At 44.6% G+C, this 16,229-nt stretch overlaps 1 protein-coding gene across 1 annotated transcript; it reads right to left on the bottom strand.

The window, feature by feature from the left end:
- Positions 1-826: 826 nt before the first annotated feature.
- Positions 827-13,056, bottom strand: Prss35 (serine protease 35). The gene is made up of 2 exons (XM_059267046.1): positions 12,819-13,056; positions 827-2,830 (listed from the first exon to the last, which is right to left on the bottom strand). The coding sequence occupies exon 2, from the start codon at positions 2,809-2,811 to the stop codon at positions 1,570-1,572; it is 1,242 nt and encodes a 413-aa protein (XP_059123029.1). The 5' UTR covers positions 2,812-2,830; positions 12,819-13,056; the 3' UTR covers positions 827-1,569.
- Between the last annotated feature and the right edge of the window lie 3,173 nt (positions 13,057-16,229).

Here is a 16,229-nt window from a genome sequence, read left to right as displayed (position 1 = left end):
TGAGAGCCTCCGTCTCAGTGAGGTGAATACTAAAGACACTACTTTCTAGTTCAATGATAGTTAATCGAATATTTTCTAAAACCCTTTAACTAAAGCATATATATATATATATATATAAACGCAGTCATACATTTTATTTTTTTCATTTTATTGAACTATTTTAACAACTCACATTACAAAAGAATGGCAGATATTTTGAGCACCATTTACAAAAACACTATGCTAACCCAAACGAAGATACTCCTTTGCATACTAATCAAGAATATAACAGAAAACGAAAATAGGAAATAACATTATTTCTTATTTTGTAGTCTTTATTAGGACACCTCTAAAAGAAAAAGACTTTATCCTGGCAGTCAATTTTGTCATGAGAGAAAAATATGTGGCCTTAGAAGTTGCCAGAAAGAACAGACCAAAGATTGGGCCCCTGGTTACTAAATTTTAGAGTGTGTTTGAGTGTATCATCAAAACTGTCCAGGCATAATGCCCTGACCTAACCCCTGCTTATAGCCATTCACCACATACTTGTCTGTTCATGAGATGTGTCCTGAGCACCTGCTCTGCACTTCGCTCTAGGTGGCCGCTAACTGCTTAATGCTACTTGGGAGGCAGAGAGATGATGCCACCTTGGTCCCTAATGAGAACCATCAGAACCTTCTTTGCTATCTCGGGGTTTGGGGCAAGTGAGTTCTCTTTTGAAAAAAAAAAACCTTCAAAAATTCCTTGCATTAAAAATATAGCACCTCACACACAGACAGTACAACCCAACAGGGTGTGGCATTCAAAAGGGGACCCTGGCTTGTGAAATGGCTTCTCCACACTCCTTGAAAACTTCCTACTTTGAAAATCAGTTAAATAAAAACTTGACATTTTAAAGTGTCTCCGCTTTCAAAATCTCTAAAGTTGGTTCATTGCACAAAACAAAGTGTTTCTCCAATTTTTAGACAGACACTTTGATACTGGGTTGTTTTTTATTTAAACCACATTTGGTAGTTTCATTGATAAAGCTCACGACTTCTTCTGATTTGTGATTTGTATGTGTTTTGACCTGTAGTTCTTTAAGTTTCTGAGTACCGAGAGAAAACACATGTCAGCACTGAGGGCAGGAGCAGACAGGAATGGCTCCATCGCACAGCACTGCAAACGAAACCTCCTTGTCTCCTGTTTCTAATTGTGTTACTGTGAATCTTTGTATTTTCCGTTCAAGTTGATTCTTCTTACAGTAGGACTCTCAGAGCAAGCCCATTGAGAAGTCACGTTACAGTTCTAGGCTGACATTTTAAAGAGTGTCTAGTTTTAAAGAAGGCCCAAGTAAACAAACGGTTGCCCGCAAACGAAACTTAGCATCACATGGAGTATATATTTGATGCTGAAGTGTTTCTAGTTTCATTATCTGTACCTAAACATTCTAACTGTGAGAAAGTAACCTAATTTTGATAAAGGAAGTCTGTGAAAATGCTGGCATACCCCTGCTAGGTTCAAGTCCAAGTATAGACTGTGAGTGGTCTCAGAATGAGAACTGACTTTCTCTGGGATTCAGGATGTGCCTGAACTTGCTTCAGCTTTCCCTCAGCCATAAGCGCAGTTGGCTGCGTTTCCATGGATCCAGAGGCAAATCTGGGCGTACTTGAGTGGAGTGATGCGCACAGCCACATTGTAGTCCTTCTGAACCCCGTGCACATCCACCCACTGGTGGCCTGAGTAGACCGCGATGATCTTCCGCTTCCAGGTTTTTTGGCCTGGCTCTTTGAGCCTCAGGTAGATGCCAGAGCCGGTGGACCCTGCCTCAGCATCGCAGTACTGGTACAGGAGGTCATTGGATTCCTCAGAAACGCTGCAAAACCTATACACCAACTGATCATCCCTGTCATTGTCAAACCCAGAGAAGTGGATCCAGCTGCCCGGCAGCTTGGTGATGGTGGGGCTGACTCCCAGCTCCATGTGCTGCTGCTTGTGCGCTCGCTTCAGCTCCAGGAGTGCATAGTCATAGTCCAAGGCCGGGTCCCCGCTCTCTCCCCTCGCCCAGCCTTTGGGAATGTGGGTGCTCTTGACGCGGGTCCACTGGAAGGACGGCCTCCCTTGAGTGACCCTCGGACCCCGCCTGGACCCTTTTCCCCGTCTCTGGGTGGCGCTCTCCTGAGGATGCTCCTGACCACTGTGACTTTGGCCACCACCCTCTGCTTCTCTCCGGCTCCTCTTGGAACCTCTGCGTTTCTTGCCGCCTCCTTTGTTTCTCATTTTCAGCACCCCCACCCTCAGCTTTTTACTGCCTTTGATATAGTCCTTCCCATCGTGGACACAATGGGCAGCTGTGAGCACGTGGTGGGGAGAGATGAGGGCGCCGCTGCAGCCAGTGGACAGCTTCACCGCTGTATTAAAAGGGAAATTGGTCAAGAACCTTTTGTCCAAGATGCTGAACCTGCTGTCGGTACCGTACACCTGTCGCCGCAGCCTCCTAGGGCGTGCTCCTTTAAGGCTGCTGTTTCGAGTGGGCTCTGGGATCAGATCTTGAACTTTCACCCTGGTTAAGGTTCGGGTGCCATTCTCAAAGACCGTCTCATAGGAAAGGGAGTCTTCGAGCTGGGAAAGGCTGGGAGCCGGGAGCTCTTCCTGACATTCGATGCCACACACTGCGGTCATCACCATGCCAGCATCTGCCTGGAACATGGGGCTGGCAAGATGGACAGTCCTCTCACTTACAACCCGGGGTATTCTGCTCAAGTGCCACGTAAAATCTGGCTCTGTTTCAGACCCATCAGAGAGGGTCCATCCAGAGATAAAGATTATCAACCAAAATAACGTATTTTCCATCTTGTTCTTCTATTTTGTCCTTTAAAAACAGAAAAAAAAAAAAAAAAGAATGAGTGGTTTTATGGCCTCTTTGCTTTTAAATGATACATACCTCTTCGTTTATGCAATAGGTCCTCAGTGTACCTCCACCGTGAATAGATGCTATTTTCACCCACCTTAGACCTTCTGGGGAGTAGATCAACACTCCACCAAACTGACCCAAAACAGACATCCAAAATCAACAAGTTGTTTCTCTCCCAGCTCTCTCCCTATCAGCTGTATAGGTCCCTCTTCCCCTCCCCACCTACTTCCCCAGACAATGCAGGATGGGACAGAGTGGGCTCCTGTTGGGAGATCTCAGCCCCACAACCCCTCCCAGATGCTCCTTTCTCCATGGATTATAGAGACAGAAGCAGCATCTTGTAGTTCCTCCTGGGACTTAGCTCTCTAAAAGCAGGATCATAAATTCTTCATGTCTAAAATGTAAATGACTATCAGAAAACATTCACTGGAGTGCAGAACTTCCCTGATCCAGGGTTTGCAGAAGGAGCTGATGTGGAGGTGGATATCAGACAGATGATGCTTCAAAGCAGCATGGAGTTAGAAACAGATGAGTTCATCTGCTGGTCACCTGCTCTGAGTTTATATATGCATAGGTGTGCACCACAAGCACACATACAACCACACACACACCACACACATACACATACACACACCACAACACACACACACAAACACACAGACACATTACACATACACATACAGGCACACAACCACACAAACACACATAGAGACACACATACACACACACACACACACACACACACATAAGGAAGGGAGAATGGAATGAGGAGATGGGGCTGGAGTCGAACCTAGGGCTTCATGCCCGCTGGGCAAGCATCTACAGCTTTTGCTGCTTCTACTTTTTATTTTGAGACAGTCTCAGTTGCACAAGTTGACCTTGCTTGAACTTTCTCTGTCACCCAGGCTGGTCGTGATCATTGATCCTTCTACCTCAGCCTCCTGAGTAGCTGGGGCTTTAGGCCTTTGTCACCAGGCCTGGCCCTTCCTTTGATTTTTTTTTTCTTTAGAATACTTTTTATTTATTCATTGACAATTTCACACAAATATACTATGTGTCTTAACCTTACCCACCGCTGAAGAGCCCTCCCCCGCACTGCCCCAACACCTCCCCATCACACCTTCATGTTGTCATTTTTAGTTTTGTAACTCTAAGTCCAAGCAGTGCGACCTGCTGGGATGGCGGCTGATCTTGTTGCCTGGTCTTTGGTAGCTCTTGTATAGGTAACCACAGCTGCAGTGGATTCCCTTCGCTTTTTACAGGCTCCTTTGCCATAAATAGAAAATATACAGTGAAGACCACTAACTGGCCTCAGGTTTGATTTTATTAATAAGAACTTTTAAGATTCATGCTACAACCACCTTATGCTGAAATATATCCTACACACTTTTTAAATAATGTTTTGCCTGGAACTGCCATTTGTGGAAAGTGCTTTCATAGTGGAATTGTATATGAAAACTAGTTTAAGAATTTGTGGCGCGTGGACCATGGTTCTTGATTTACCACTTGGAGAATGTGATCATAATATACCATGGTCTCTTTCCATCGTGGCTCTCATCATCTAAGCTTTTCTGATATTAAATATATTAAAAGTTGCCAATATGTGATAATATGATGCCCCTCTAACGTTTGCAGAGTTTCCTCTTCTCTGGGTGCACAGGCAGGTAAGCATGTAAATATATGCACTTAGTAGGGCTGATCTAATGTTTGCACAGTTTCCTCTTCTCTAGGTGCACAGGCACGTAAGCATGTAAATATATGCACTTAGTAGGGCTGATCTAATGTTTGCACAGTTTCCTCTTCTCTAGGTGCACAGGCATGTAAGCATGTAAATATATGCACTTAGTAGGGCTGATCTAACGTTTGCACAGTTTCCTCTTCTCTAGGTGCACAGGCATGTAAGCATGTAAATATATGCACTTAGTAGGGCTGATCTACTGTTTGCACAGTTTCCTCTTCTCTAGGTGCACAGGCATGTAAGCATGTAAATATATGCACTTAGTGGGGCTGATCTAATGTTTGCACAGTTTCCTCTTCTCTAGGTGCACAGGCAGGTAAGCATGTAAATATATGCACTTATCAGGGCTGCGGTTCACAGGCTGCTGCTTGAGGCATTTCTTGGAGCAGTTTTTGAACCTCTCTCTGTTATTTGTCTGTTGTTGTTCTTACTCTTTTGGGGGGCCCATCACCCAGTGCCCAAATAAATCACACACAGAGACTTTTTCTTATTTATAAATGCCCGGCCTTAGCTTGGCTTTTTTCTTGCTACCTCTTCTTAACTTAGCCCGTCTGTCTTTCCTTTCTGGGCTTTTACCTTTTCTTACTTGTATAACACTACTTTCACTCTTATTCCGTGGCTGGCTGTGTAGCTGGGTGGCTGGCCCCTGATGTCCTCCTCCTTCTCTGGCTACTAGATCTCCTCCCAGATTTCTCCTTCTATATATTCTCTCTGCCTGCCAACTCCACCTATGAGATGGTTCAACAGTTAAAGTAAGTGTTGCTCTTACAGAGGACCCAGGTTGAGTTCCCAGCACCCACATAGTGGATCCCAGCAATCTATAGTTTCAGTTCCAGGGGAATCTGATGCCCTTTTCTGACTTCCTCAGTTACCAGACATGCATGTGGTACACATACAGGCAAAACACTCATACTCATAAAATAAAACAAATCTGAAAAGAATTACAAGCTCCCTTGGAAGGGCTGTGGGGTTTCTCAGATAACCATGTTTTAACCAGGCTTCCAGATGCTTTTGAGATTCAGGAAAATTTGAGTGACATTAAAGCAGCCAGGAACCTTAACCTCAAAGGCTGTCTTTCCAGGGATGACGGTTTAACTGCACTCCAGATAGCTTCTACATCATCTTTGTGTAAAAAATAAATTTAATTCCTTCTCCACCCTTTTACTGTGTTAGCAACCACTAATATCAAATGGCTTAGATTTAATAAAGAAGAAACACAACTTATTTATGCTTCTATCATGTAAGTAGTTATATATCTGAAGCATCCAATTCAGTAGGCTTGTATGAATGCCTCCTGCATCCAACACCATGAATCGTGTGATGGCATCACTTTTCCAGCCCTGTTGTGAGTGAACCCACTGGAATAAAAGCCATGCCCATGTCTATCTTTGGCCATGACCAAGGGCAGAGCCTTGCAATGTGAGCTCCAAATCACAGTAATAAGAGGGCCTTTGCTTTAATTAGCCCATCTAATTTGGTCTGTGATTTAAAATTGGACAGATGTCTAAGAACACTTCCTTTTGGAAAATCTGAGTTTTCCTTATGGTAAAATGTCAAGGGAAATGATAGCTCTGATTGATAAAGCAACCCACAGTCCAGTGGATAGGACTATATCCACCCATCATCCACAAAACCCAACTCAGTAACCTAGGAGACATGGTCCCGGTTGGAAAGGCAGCTCTTTTCCATGCCTGTGCCCACACCTTCCTTTTCCCTATCTCCTATTATAATTGTGATATAATGCTGTCAGTTTCCAGGTGGCTTGCCTGGGTTGGGGCTTCAAATCCCAGGTTTGGATAATGAAAGTGAGATTGTAATTATTGCCCTCTGCCGTGAGTCAGCATTCACACAGTTGATCGTGGGTTGGATTCTAGAGACAGGTACAGCAGACAGGAATGAGGTAAGACTCTAACACCTGTAGCTGTACCTGGTTCTCTAATAGATATGACCACATATCACTACAAGAAATGGCTTACTATTACCACCATGTATTATCTGTTGTTCTTAGAAGTGGGGGTTGATGGTAGTGTTTAGAATATTTGTGTATCCATGCCAACATAATGAGCATACGTTTGAGTCAGGAATTGTCCATCTTTTCTTTGCTCCTATTAGGTGTATGAACTTAGATAGTTTATTAGCTGTCCAGGTTTCATTTTCCTCCTGTGCACAGGATGCTCACTCTTAACAGTTCCAGACCAGACTGAGCCACAGAGACACCATACCTTCTACAAAATAGTAAGTTCTAGTTTATACTGCTATTTTAGAACTAAATGAGGTGATATGTGCAAAGTATTACCATTCTGCTCAGAGCATGGTAAGCAGGTGATACAGGTGTTATTTAAAAATTATTATTCTACTCCAAAATTAACTATTGGCCAAAGTTAAAGAATGCATAGTTTCTTTCTTTTGAGACAGAGTCTCATGTAGCCCAGGCTGGCCTCAAAACTGAGAGAGGGTGACCTTGAACTTCTGATCCTCCCTCCACCTTCTGAGTGGTGGGATCATAGATTTATGTCACCATACTGGGTTTATTAGGAGCCAAGGATCAAACCCAGGGCTTCATGTGTTCTAGGCTAGTGTTCTACCAACTGGTCCCCAGCCTCTGAAATACATTGTTCCAAAAGAGTCCATTTTACAAATTCTTTTATTTCTTAATAGTTTCCAGTTCACTTGCAAATTATCTACTTAATGTAGAGTGAGTAAGTTGGCCTCATTCATGAACATAGCATGGGACATCCTTGTACATCAGGCCATCAAGCATTTTTTATGTAAGGGCCTATTCAGCTAGATCAGTGACACTGTAGGTCACTTTACTGAGTATGTCAGAGCACACAACAGAATATATAATCACTTTAAAAAACACAGTTGTCCTTTCTTTAAAGCCACTAATGATCTCTGTCCCTCTCAGTACCACTGCCTGCTTTTACACACACACGTAAGTGTGAAGACACACCCTCATTTCCTCTTTCTCCTGTGTAGAAGGCTTGACATACCAGGAGCCACTGTGGCCTGGCCTAGGCATTCTGAAGAACTACAGACAGAAGTGGCACTTAGGCCGAAGGTCACAGGGCAAACAGAGGAGCGTCACTAGTGGTAATAAATTATAAATAAACATCAGGAAAATGGGCTGTGTTTTGGAACATACCTCTGCAAACTTGCATGGCCATTTTGAGTTTGGCGAGATGCGGGAAAGAATCACGGCTGCTGTATGAAGTTTCATTCTAGGTCACTATAGTCACTTACAGATGTCACCACCGACTGGCGAGCGCCCCAAGTGATGCAATATTTACAAGAAGTATATAATTTCACAGTGGTGGGAAAGAACAGTGTCAGTGGCATAACAAAGATGGACAACAGAGACCGGGCTGTTTTTCATGGCCATGGAGACCGTGGACTTTAAAACCAAATTAACTTGTGCTTGCCATTCATGAGCAGGGCTATTTTCTTAAGGGTGCCTAATCTGTGCATTTTCCATACAGTTTTTGAGAGAAACCGGTGTGTGTGTATGCACATGAACACCCGCAGTTAACACTCAGCAAATGGCAGCAGTTATCATTGTTACCCAACATCAGAAGTCAAAAATTGAAGGAGCTGGGTCTGGTAGCTCACACCTGTAATCTCAGCCCTTGGGGGGCAGAGACAAGGGGATTGATTGCCAGTTCTAGGCTAGCTTGGACTCCGTAGTGAGTGACTGTCTCGGCAGAGTAGTGGGGATAATAGGAAGCTGCCGTGGTATATGCACATAGTCTCAGCTACTAGGGAGACTAAAGCAGGAGACTCAGTCTTAACAGTTCCAGACCAGACCGGGCCACAGAGACACCATATCTCCTACGAAATCAAAAGGAAAACTTCAGTAGGTATTTAAGGCATTTCCTGTACCTCTCACTACAGCGTGCTCCCGGTGGGATGCAAGCACTGGTCTAGAGAGTGACCCACATCCTCGTCCTGAGGACCTGTGGCTGTACTCCTCACATGGGATGGTGCCAGTGTGATTAAGCTAAAGGTTTTCAGATGAGGGGATTAGCCGGGATGTCAGATGAATCCACTGCAACCACGAGGCCTTATAAAGAGGAGGCAGGATAGAGCTGTGGAGATGCAAGCGGCGATTGAAGTGAGATAAGGTCTGGTCCCTCAGGATGAAGATGTGGGGGGGTCTCTAGCAGATGCCAAGAGTAAGCAAGCAGTGGAGCTTAACAGGAACACAGTCCTCCTGACAGACCTCTGAGCTCCAAGTATATAAGATGAATAATTCTGTGTGATTTTTAACTCTGTAAGGTTTGGGTAATTTACTAGAACAGAAATGGGAAGTGAGAGGCCTTGAGAGACAGCTCTCATTAAAGTCCCTGCCGTGCAAGCCTGAGGGGCTGTTTGGTCCCTAGCACCCGCTTTAAAAAGCTTAGTATGGGCACATGCCTGTGTGATCTGAGTGTTGGGGGAGGTGGAGACGAGGGGTTGCTGGAACTCATTGGCTGCCAGCCTTGTCCTGAGCCTGGTGAGAGATCCCACTCTAAAAACTAAGTAGATAGCTTCTGGGCTGGGCGTAGGGACACCCACCTTTAATCTCAGCACTCAATAGGCAGATGCAGGTGGATCTCTGAGAGTCCCAGGCCAGCCAGAGCTTGAGTGAGACCCAATTTCAAAAAAAAGAAAAAAGAAAAAGAAAGAGAAGAAAAAGAGAAAAATCAAACAAAAAAAATCGCTGGAGTGATGGCTCAGTGGTCCAGAGTGCTCGCTGCTCTTGCAGAGGACCAGGGTCCAGTCTGCAGCTCACACTGCCTGTGACTCCAGCCCCAAGGGATCTGACATCCTCTTCTGGCCTCTGCAGGCACATGAACACATCATATGTCACACGCGCGCGCGCGCGCGCGCACGCACACACACACACACACACACACACACAAATAAATAAACATAAATGTAGACAGTGTCTGAGGACACAGCACCCAAGACTGGCCTCTGGTCTCCACATGCATACATAGGCACTTGCACTAGAAAGCACATGTGCACAAACACACATAAACACACTCCCACCACACTAAAGAAATGAGAACTTAATACATAGATGGAGATGAGAACACAGTTTCTAAAATTGTCTTCCCTGGGTGTTTGAAGAGTAGTGGGAAGCAGTATGAAGTTGGGGGATCCATTTCATGGGCCCTAAACATCAATTATAAAAATGATGAAAAAAACAGACATTAGATTTTAGAGATGAAAACAGAATATCATAAATTCTTATAGTAATAACTGGTATTGCTAGAGACAAGACTCTGAGCCCTACAGAGACTTCTTTTTCTTTTCAGCAGATTCAGTGTCAACCATGCTGGGCACCATTTTAAGGGGTTTTTTTCACCGCACATAATCTCTCTGGAAGTTCTTCTTGAATACTGAGTGGACTCTGAGTTCCTAAGATCTAGTCTTGCTCACAAGTAAATCAAGATCAAGAGTATATAAGTGGTTGACTGATCAATGATCCTCCAAAGACTCCATCCCTAGTCCTTGGGAGCAGGACCTTGCTGGCTATCTACGTTCCCACCACTAGATGGCAAAGCTAGCCCGCCAAGAGCAAACCCCGGGGTTGCGTTTACTCTTCCATCATTCAGCTGTGCATCAGACTGGGCCTTTAAGCATGGGAAATGGGGGAGGCCTCACCAGTCCACAATATACTAAGTAGTTGTCACATATGGAATTTATCACACTTAGCAAACCCATCTCCAGGTTCTGGAGTTTATCCTGATGAACTGAGTTCTGATCACGCTCTCCACAGCCAGACAAATTTCTGGCAGGTGTTTTTCCAAAAACAGCTATTGCGCCAGCACACTCCCACCATGGCCTACAGCACTGCTGAACCGTCCACCAAATGTGCTGTGATTCATTTCAACACGAAGGAAAGCCACGAATCTGCCAAATATTTCCATATGTTTATCAAATACTTTATAACCCATTACTAAGGATAAGCTCTCCACCAATTCTGCGCTGAGAATAAATGGTTCGAGAGTTCATTGACAATGTGCCAATTGCTATTCAAAATACCACATACCATAGCACTATTTTCAAGTTCAGCTTCAGGAATGGAGACAGAGCAATGTCTGCTATAAAAGTTTGGCAGTCCTTGAGGGAAAGGAGAATGGTAAAGTTACACTGTTGATTATTTTACAGTAACCCACAACTTCTGTTTCTCATCACAATAAAAACCAAAACCTCCCTTCTTTTTTCTTTTTCTTTCTTTTCTGCTATTTTTTCCAGGATATGTACATCTCAATTTATAAAATGGATTTCTGTGTGTAAATCAAATTTGGGGTGACTGGTACTAAGGTAACCCCAAGGGAGCATCTCTCTGCTAGCTCTTGCATTTGCTGGTGTATAAAGTCTCTCTATTTTTTAATTTGGACTTTCAGTAAAGAATAGTTATTAATTATGTTATATTTGATAGTCACAGTGTGTTTTGCTAATCACATATTAGTTTTACCTGTAGGAAATTTCTAATTTTTAAAAATTTTAAAATCATAAAATAATGATTTATGAACTGCTAACTTGATGTTGGTCTTTCCTAATGTCCCCACCTCAGAGTTCCCATCGGTAACGTCTAAGGTGAAGTAGCTTTAGCTTCTGAATCCCCGCATCTGGTCCCACTGTTAAAAAGCAATGTATCTGTTGACTCTTGGAGTATTGGGCACAGAAAGAGAAGCGATCTATTCAGTCGAGAAAGTTAACCCACACTAGCAACTTTACACAGACTGAGCCAAGCGCATACTGAGCAGTCTCACATTATAAAACAGCTGCAAGAAAAGTGGCGAGGAAATCTGCATGCGCCGTCTCACACGGAAGAATCATCTCTAAAATGAAATTCCACACATGGTTTGATTGGCACCTTCTAGCCCAGCTCTCTTACTTGGCTGGGGTTTTAACATTCTCTCTTCTAAATCATAAACCAGATCTTAAACACAATTCTCCAGTCAGCAAGTTATGACTTTTATAATCCTCTGTAGACACAAATGGACTTGGGCATAAGGGGGGGGGGGTATTTCAGAAGCCAGAAAAGTTAATAAGGCAGAGAGAAAGGGACCTGATGGACCAGACAACATCTTTCTGTGTGTGCTTGGTTTGTGTGAGTGACTGAGTGAGTGAGTGAGTGAGTGAGTGAGTGAGTGAGTGGAGGTGGAGGTGGAGGCATGCCCTGTGGAGGTCAGGAGACAACCTTGAGTGTGGCCATATGCCAGGCTAGCCCACTAGAAGGTTTCATGGCATCTCCTGTCTTCTCCTCCCATCTCCTGCAGGGCACTGGAATTACAGATGTATACGACCTACTCTGGCTTTATGTGGGTTCTGGGCATCCGAGCTCAGGTCCCTGTGCTTGTGTGACAAGCCCTTTACATGTTGAACCATCTCCCCAGCCCCAAGCCACAACTTTCCAAACTGAAGACAGTGTGAGAGAGTCCAATCAGCCAGACTGGGGAGTTGCTGCAGCTTTCCCAGAACTCTGTTATTATAGAAAAATCTCAAGATCACAAACACACACACACACACACACACACACACACACACACACACACGAAAGAGAGAGAGAGAGAGAGAGAGAGAGAGAGAGAGAGAGAGAGAGAGAGAGAGAAAGTCAAACGAAAAATTTAGTTTCCATGTGCCCATCACTCAGCTTTGGTAATTCTCAATCCTTGACCATTTTTTAAATCCACTCACCCCTGACAGGAGGGGCTGGTTCTTTAAAGCAAGCCCCAGATTTCCACTTCATTTCACCTCCTCGTTCCAAGGGTCTTCCACTGTCCCTTCTGCTACCCAGGCAGAGGGGAGAGGAGAGAGAGGAAGAGTGAGGAAGAGTGAGGCAGACAGAGGCCGAGAGAGACACTGGCTTTGACATAACTTTGCAAAGAGACAAATTTCTTTCCAGGAAAGGTTTTTACACCTTTTCCAGTGACATCTGTTAATAATCACAAAAATAAAGAGGGCCCCCTCTGGTACTGCTTAAGCAGAAAGCATTCCACTTGTATTCCAATGCAAACATCGCTGCTCCTCTGATATTAACCTTGCAGTGGCCAGCACTCACTCAGAAAGGAAGGGTGGCTGATCCCTAGAAGACAGCCTAAGCGTGATCCCTTCTGCAGTGAGTGCCGTTCCATGCTCCTCCTGTGGGTCCCGCCTTGTTCAAGAGTGGGACAGGCTCTAGAGTGTCCTCCTGTCCCAGGAGTTCATCCTTACCTGTGAAGCTTACTGTATTCTCCTGTCCCAAAGCGCAGGCCAGCAAGGATCCGGGGGGATGCAGGCACTGGTTAGGGAATGTGCCAGGAGCCTAGTGGGCAGCAGAGCGCAGGGACTGCTCAGCTCCGCGGAGCTCTCAGTGCCCGGGACCAGCCAGCCAGAGTGGTGCTGCTGTGCTGGGTGGGTGCCTGGAGATGGGAGGGGAAGGGGCGATGACGCCGCCGGCTTGGAGGGGAGGGGTGGGCGGATCCTGCATACTCACCCCTGCATCCCTGCTGCACACTGATGGTTAAACACTAGAAAAACCTCTAAGTGGGTTCACAAAAGATGTAGACACCCGGGGCATATTTTAACTCATGTTTAAAAAAAAAACACAAAGCAACAAAAACCAGAGGAGGAGGAGCCATCAGCGTGATCGTGCAGGCCTGTGATACTAGCACATGGGGAGTGGAGACAGAGAGATCAGCAGTTCAAGGCCAGCCTTAGCTTCACGGAGAGTTTAAGGCCCGCCTGGCTACACAAGACTTAATCCAAAAAAAAAAAACAAATTATCATCATCTGAAGATGATACTAACGTGGAAGAGAGGTGTGAACTACCTTTGTCTTCCTATTGGTATCCAGCAATCCACAAGAACAAATTCTTGTCTATCCCTAGCCAGTTCCTACCCGGACTTTGCTTTCCTGAATGAACACCTCAACCAACTCAATCAGAACCGGCGCCAAGTGAGCAAAGGTTGCCTCCAACTCAAGAGTCTCTCTGCCTAAGCCCAAGGGCAGAGGTGAGGAGCCTGGGCTGGGATGCTGGGACGCCCAGGAAGCGTCCTGCGCAGCCTCCCGGAGTTCCCTTCTGTGGCTTCTACTTAGGCCAGGTTTTTACCACCAACAACCACCACCACCCATCTCCGGTCTCAACAGAACTTTCAGCATATTCTTTCTGTCTGCTCTTCTTTTATTCTCTCCTCAGGATAGGCACTCCTTAGGGGTGGAGATTGTGTGAAGAAAAGAGCTTCGTTTGTCAGCTTTTACTGGGAAGCAGGCCTGGGGCGCGAGTTCAGTGTATAGGGCGTTTGTGTAGGAATGCCTAAGACTCAAGATTTCATCCTCAGGATGTATGCACACACTGCTCCCCCACCCCTCATACACATATGAAAGAAAAAGAAAGAAAAGGAAAAGGAAACAAAAAAACAAAAACAAAAACGAAAAACCTACCTCAGTCTATTCTGACCCTCATAGCAGTCAGAAAACCTAATAGGCTCACAGGTCTAGCCTATTGTGTAACAGTTGGTTCTTCGTACTACATTTACTTGTTTATTTATTGTATAAGGGGTAAGTTTCTGCCATAGCACATGGGTGGAGGCCAAAAGACAACTTGTGTGTGTGTTGGGAGGGGGAGTGTCATTTGTCTCATTACATCTTGTGGGTCTGGGAGATTGAATTAGGGTCATCAGGCTTGGCAACAAATGCTTTTTTATCTGTTGGGTGATACCCTGACACTCCATAACACTTGGTTCTTTTATTACATTTATTCACTTATTTATTGTCGTGTGTGTGTGTGTGTGTGTGTGTGTGTGTGTGTGTGTGTGTGTGTTGTGTGTATGGTGTGTGTGTGTGTGTGTGTGTGTGTGTTACATTACTGCAAAGGGGTATTGATGGAGGTCAGAGGACAGTTTGTAGAAGTCATGCAGGTCCTAGAGATGGGTCTCAGGTTATCAGGCCTGGTGGCATGTGCTTTTACCTTCTGAGCTACGTCTCAGCCCCGTAAAACTTGGATCTTTAATGGACTGATTGCTAAATTTCTCAGGTTTATAAGTACTTTTTTAAACAGATAACGTACTGCTGTATCCTATTTTTCTTATTTAGCATTGTCTCATGCGTTCTGACCCACATAGTTTAAATCCATTGGTAATTTTTATCTGGACTCACAGCCTTAGTTCTGAAGCTCTCAGCAATTAGATCATAAAATGGTATGACTTTTTAAATCATCACTATTTTTTGTGGCACTCACCATGGGGGCTGACTGTTTGTTGAACTGAACATGTTTCCTAGCTAAATGTGGAGTAGGCAAGTAATGGAGGAAGCCCCGAAGAGAGAACAGGAATCCTGCCTGATGCTAAAAGGTTGTGCTCACTGGGTCCCTTGGCCTCCTCACCTACAGACTAAGAAGGTGGAGCTGGCGATTCCGCACTCAGCAGCTCTCAAGCATTTGAGGCAGGAGTGTGTTCTGGATCAGTCCGTTAATCCACAGGGTCTGTCTCTTGGCTTCACTGGGCAACCCACCACCATCACCTAAAAGCAGTCTTCAAGGGCTCTCTCACTCTCTGGCCCCTTTCTGAGCTTCTACCCAGTCCTGTGTATCTGTGTGTGAGCTTTGGTGTTTGGATTGTAGCTTCTCACACTTTCCCTGGAGTATTCTAGCTCATTGGGTTTTCCTGTAACCTAGTGTGAGCAGTTCCTATGTCTGTATCTAACAATACCCTCTAAGGCTTCTTCCTAACCCACCAGGGGTCCTGATCTGGTTGTCACAATGTTCTTAGAATTTTCCCGTGCTCCACAACCGGACGTCCATGTGCACCTGTGAATGAAGGGTGTCTATAAGAGCATCCATAGTACTTTAGGAAATAATTTCTCATAGGAAATGCTACTACTATTTTTAAAGAAAAGAAAAATCTCATAAAAAGTTTCTTACCTCCTTTCCCCAATGCTCCTAGTCTTCAATATTGTGAGTATCTTTGAATATTGTGACTATTGAGGCCTTTATCAAATTACTTTATCCCAAAGTACTGAAGCTGAGGCCAGGTGCACAGCCCAGACCTACTGTTAATGAACCAACAGAACGTATAACTACCTATTCTTTGAAAGCCCCAGCTTAATGGAGATGTCTGTCTAGACCTCCAGATGTGATTCGATTCTGAGAATCCCTAAACGTATCTCTTGTCACATTTTAGTTCCTTAGAGGCATGGTGGTCACAACATAAAAAGTGAACTTTGTCGGGCCTGGCTATTGTTAGCATTTAGGCATCTCTATTGGCCATACAACAGCTATGATTAAGGGTAAATCACTGCCCTTACTACTCTCCCAAGAGAATCAGAGCTAGACTACTTCTCTTTCAAAGGCTAAGTCTCCATCACAATGGAAATGTACTTAGAAGGTTTGGAAAGTTTTGGCTATGGAAAGATAGGAAGAGGAACCATTCCATGGCTCACGGGCAAGGTCTATGCAATGACTCAACCTTGTAGAAGTCACATAACTTCCTATGGAATCTTCCCTCTGAACTTTCGATGGTTTCATCATCGAAACTTTCCAAGGTTTCATCAGAATCTTTTATTATCTGGTAATAAGTTCTGCAAGCTTAAGACTTCAGGGTCCTTTGATTAAGGCAAATTGAGAAAATTAATGAGTTGTATAAGAAG

This window comes from Peromyscus eremicus, chromosome 7 (genome assembly GCF_949786415.1).
Source record: "Peromyscus eremicus chromosome 7, PerEre_H2_v1, whole genome shotgun sequence".
Classification (NCBI taxonomy): domain Eukaryota; kingdom Metazoa; phylum Chordata; class Mammalia; order Rodentia; family Cricetidae; genus Peromyscus; species Peromyscus eremicus.
Note: the sequence above shows the minus strand (reverse complement) of the source record. Positions and strands in the feature narration are given on the sequence as shown.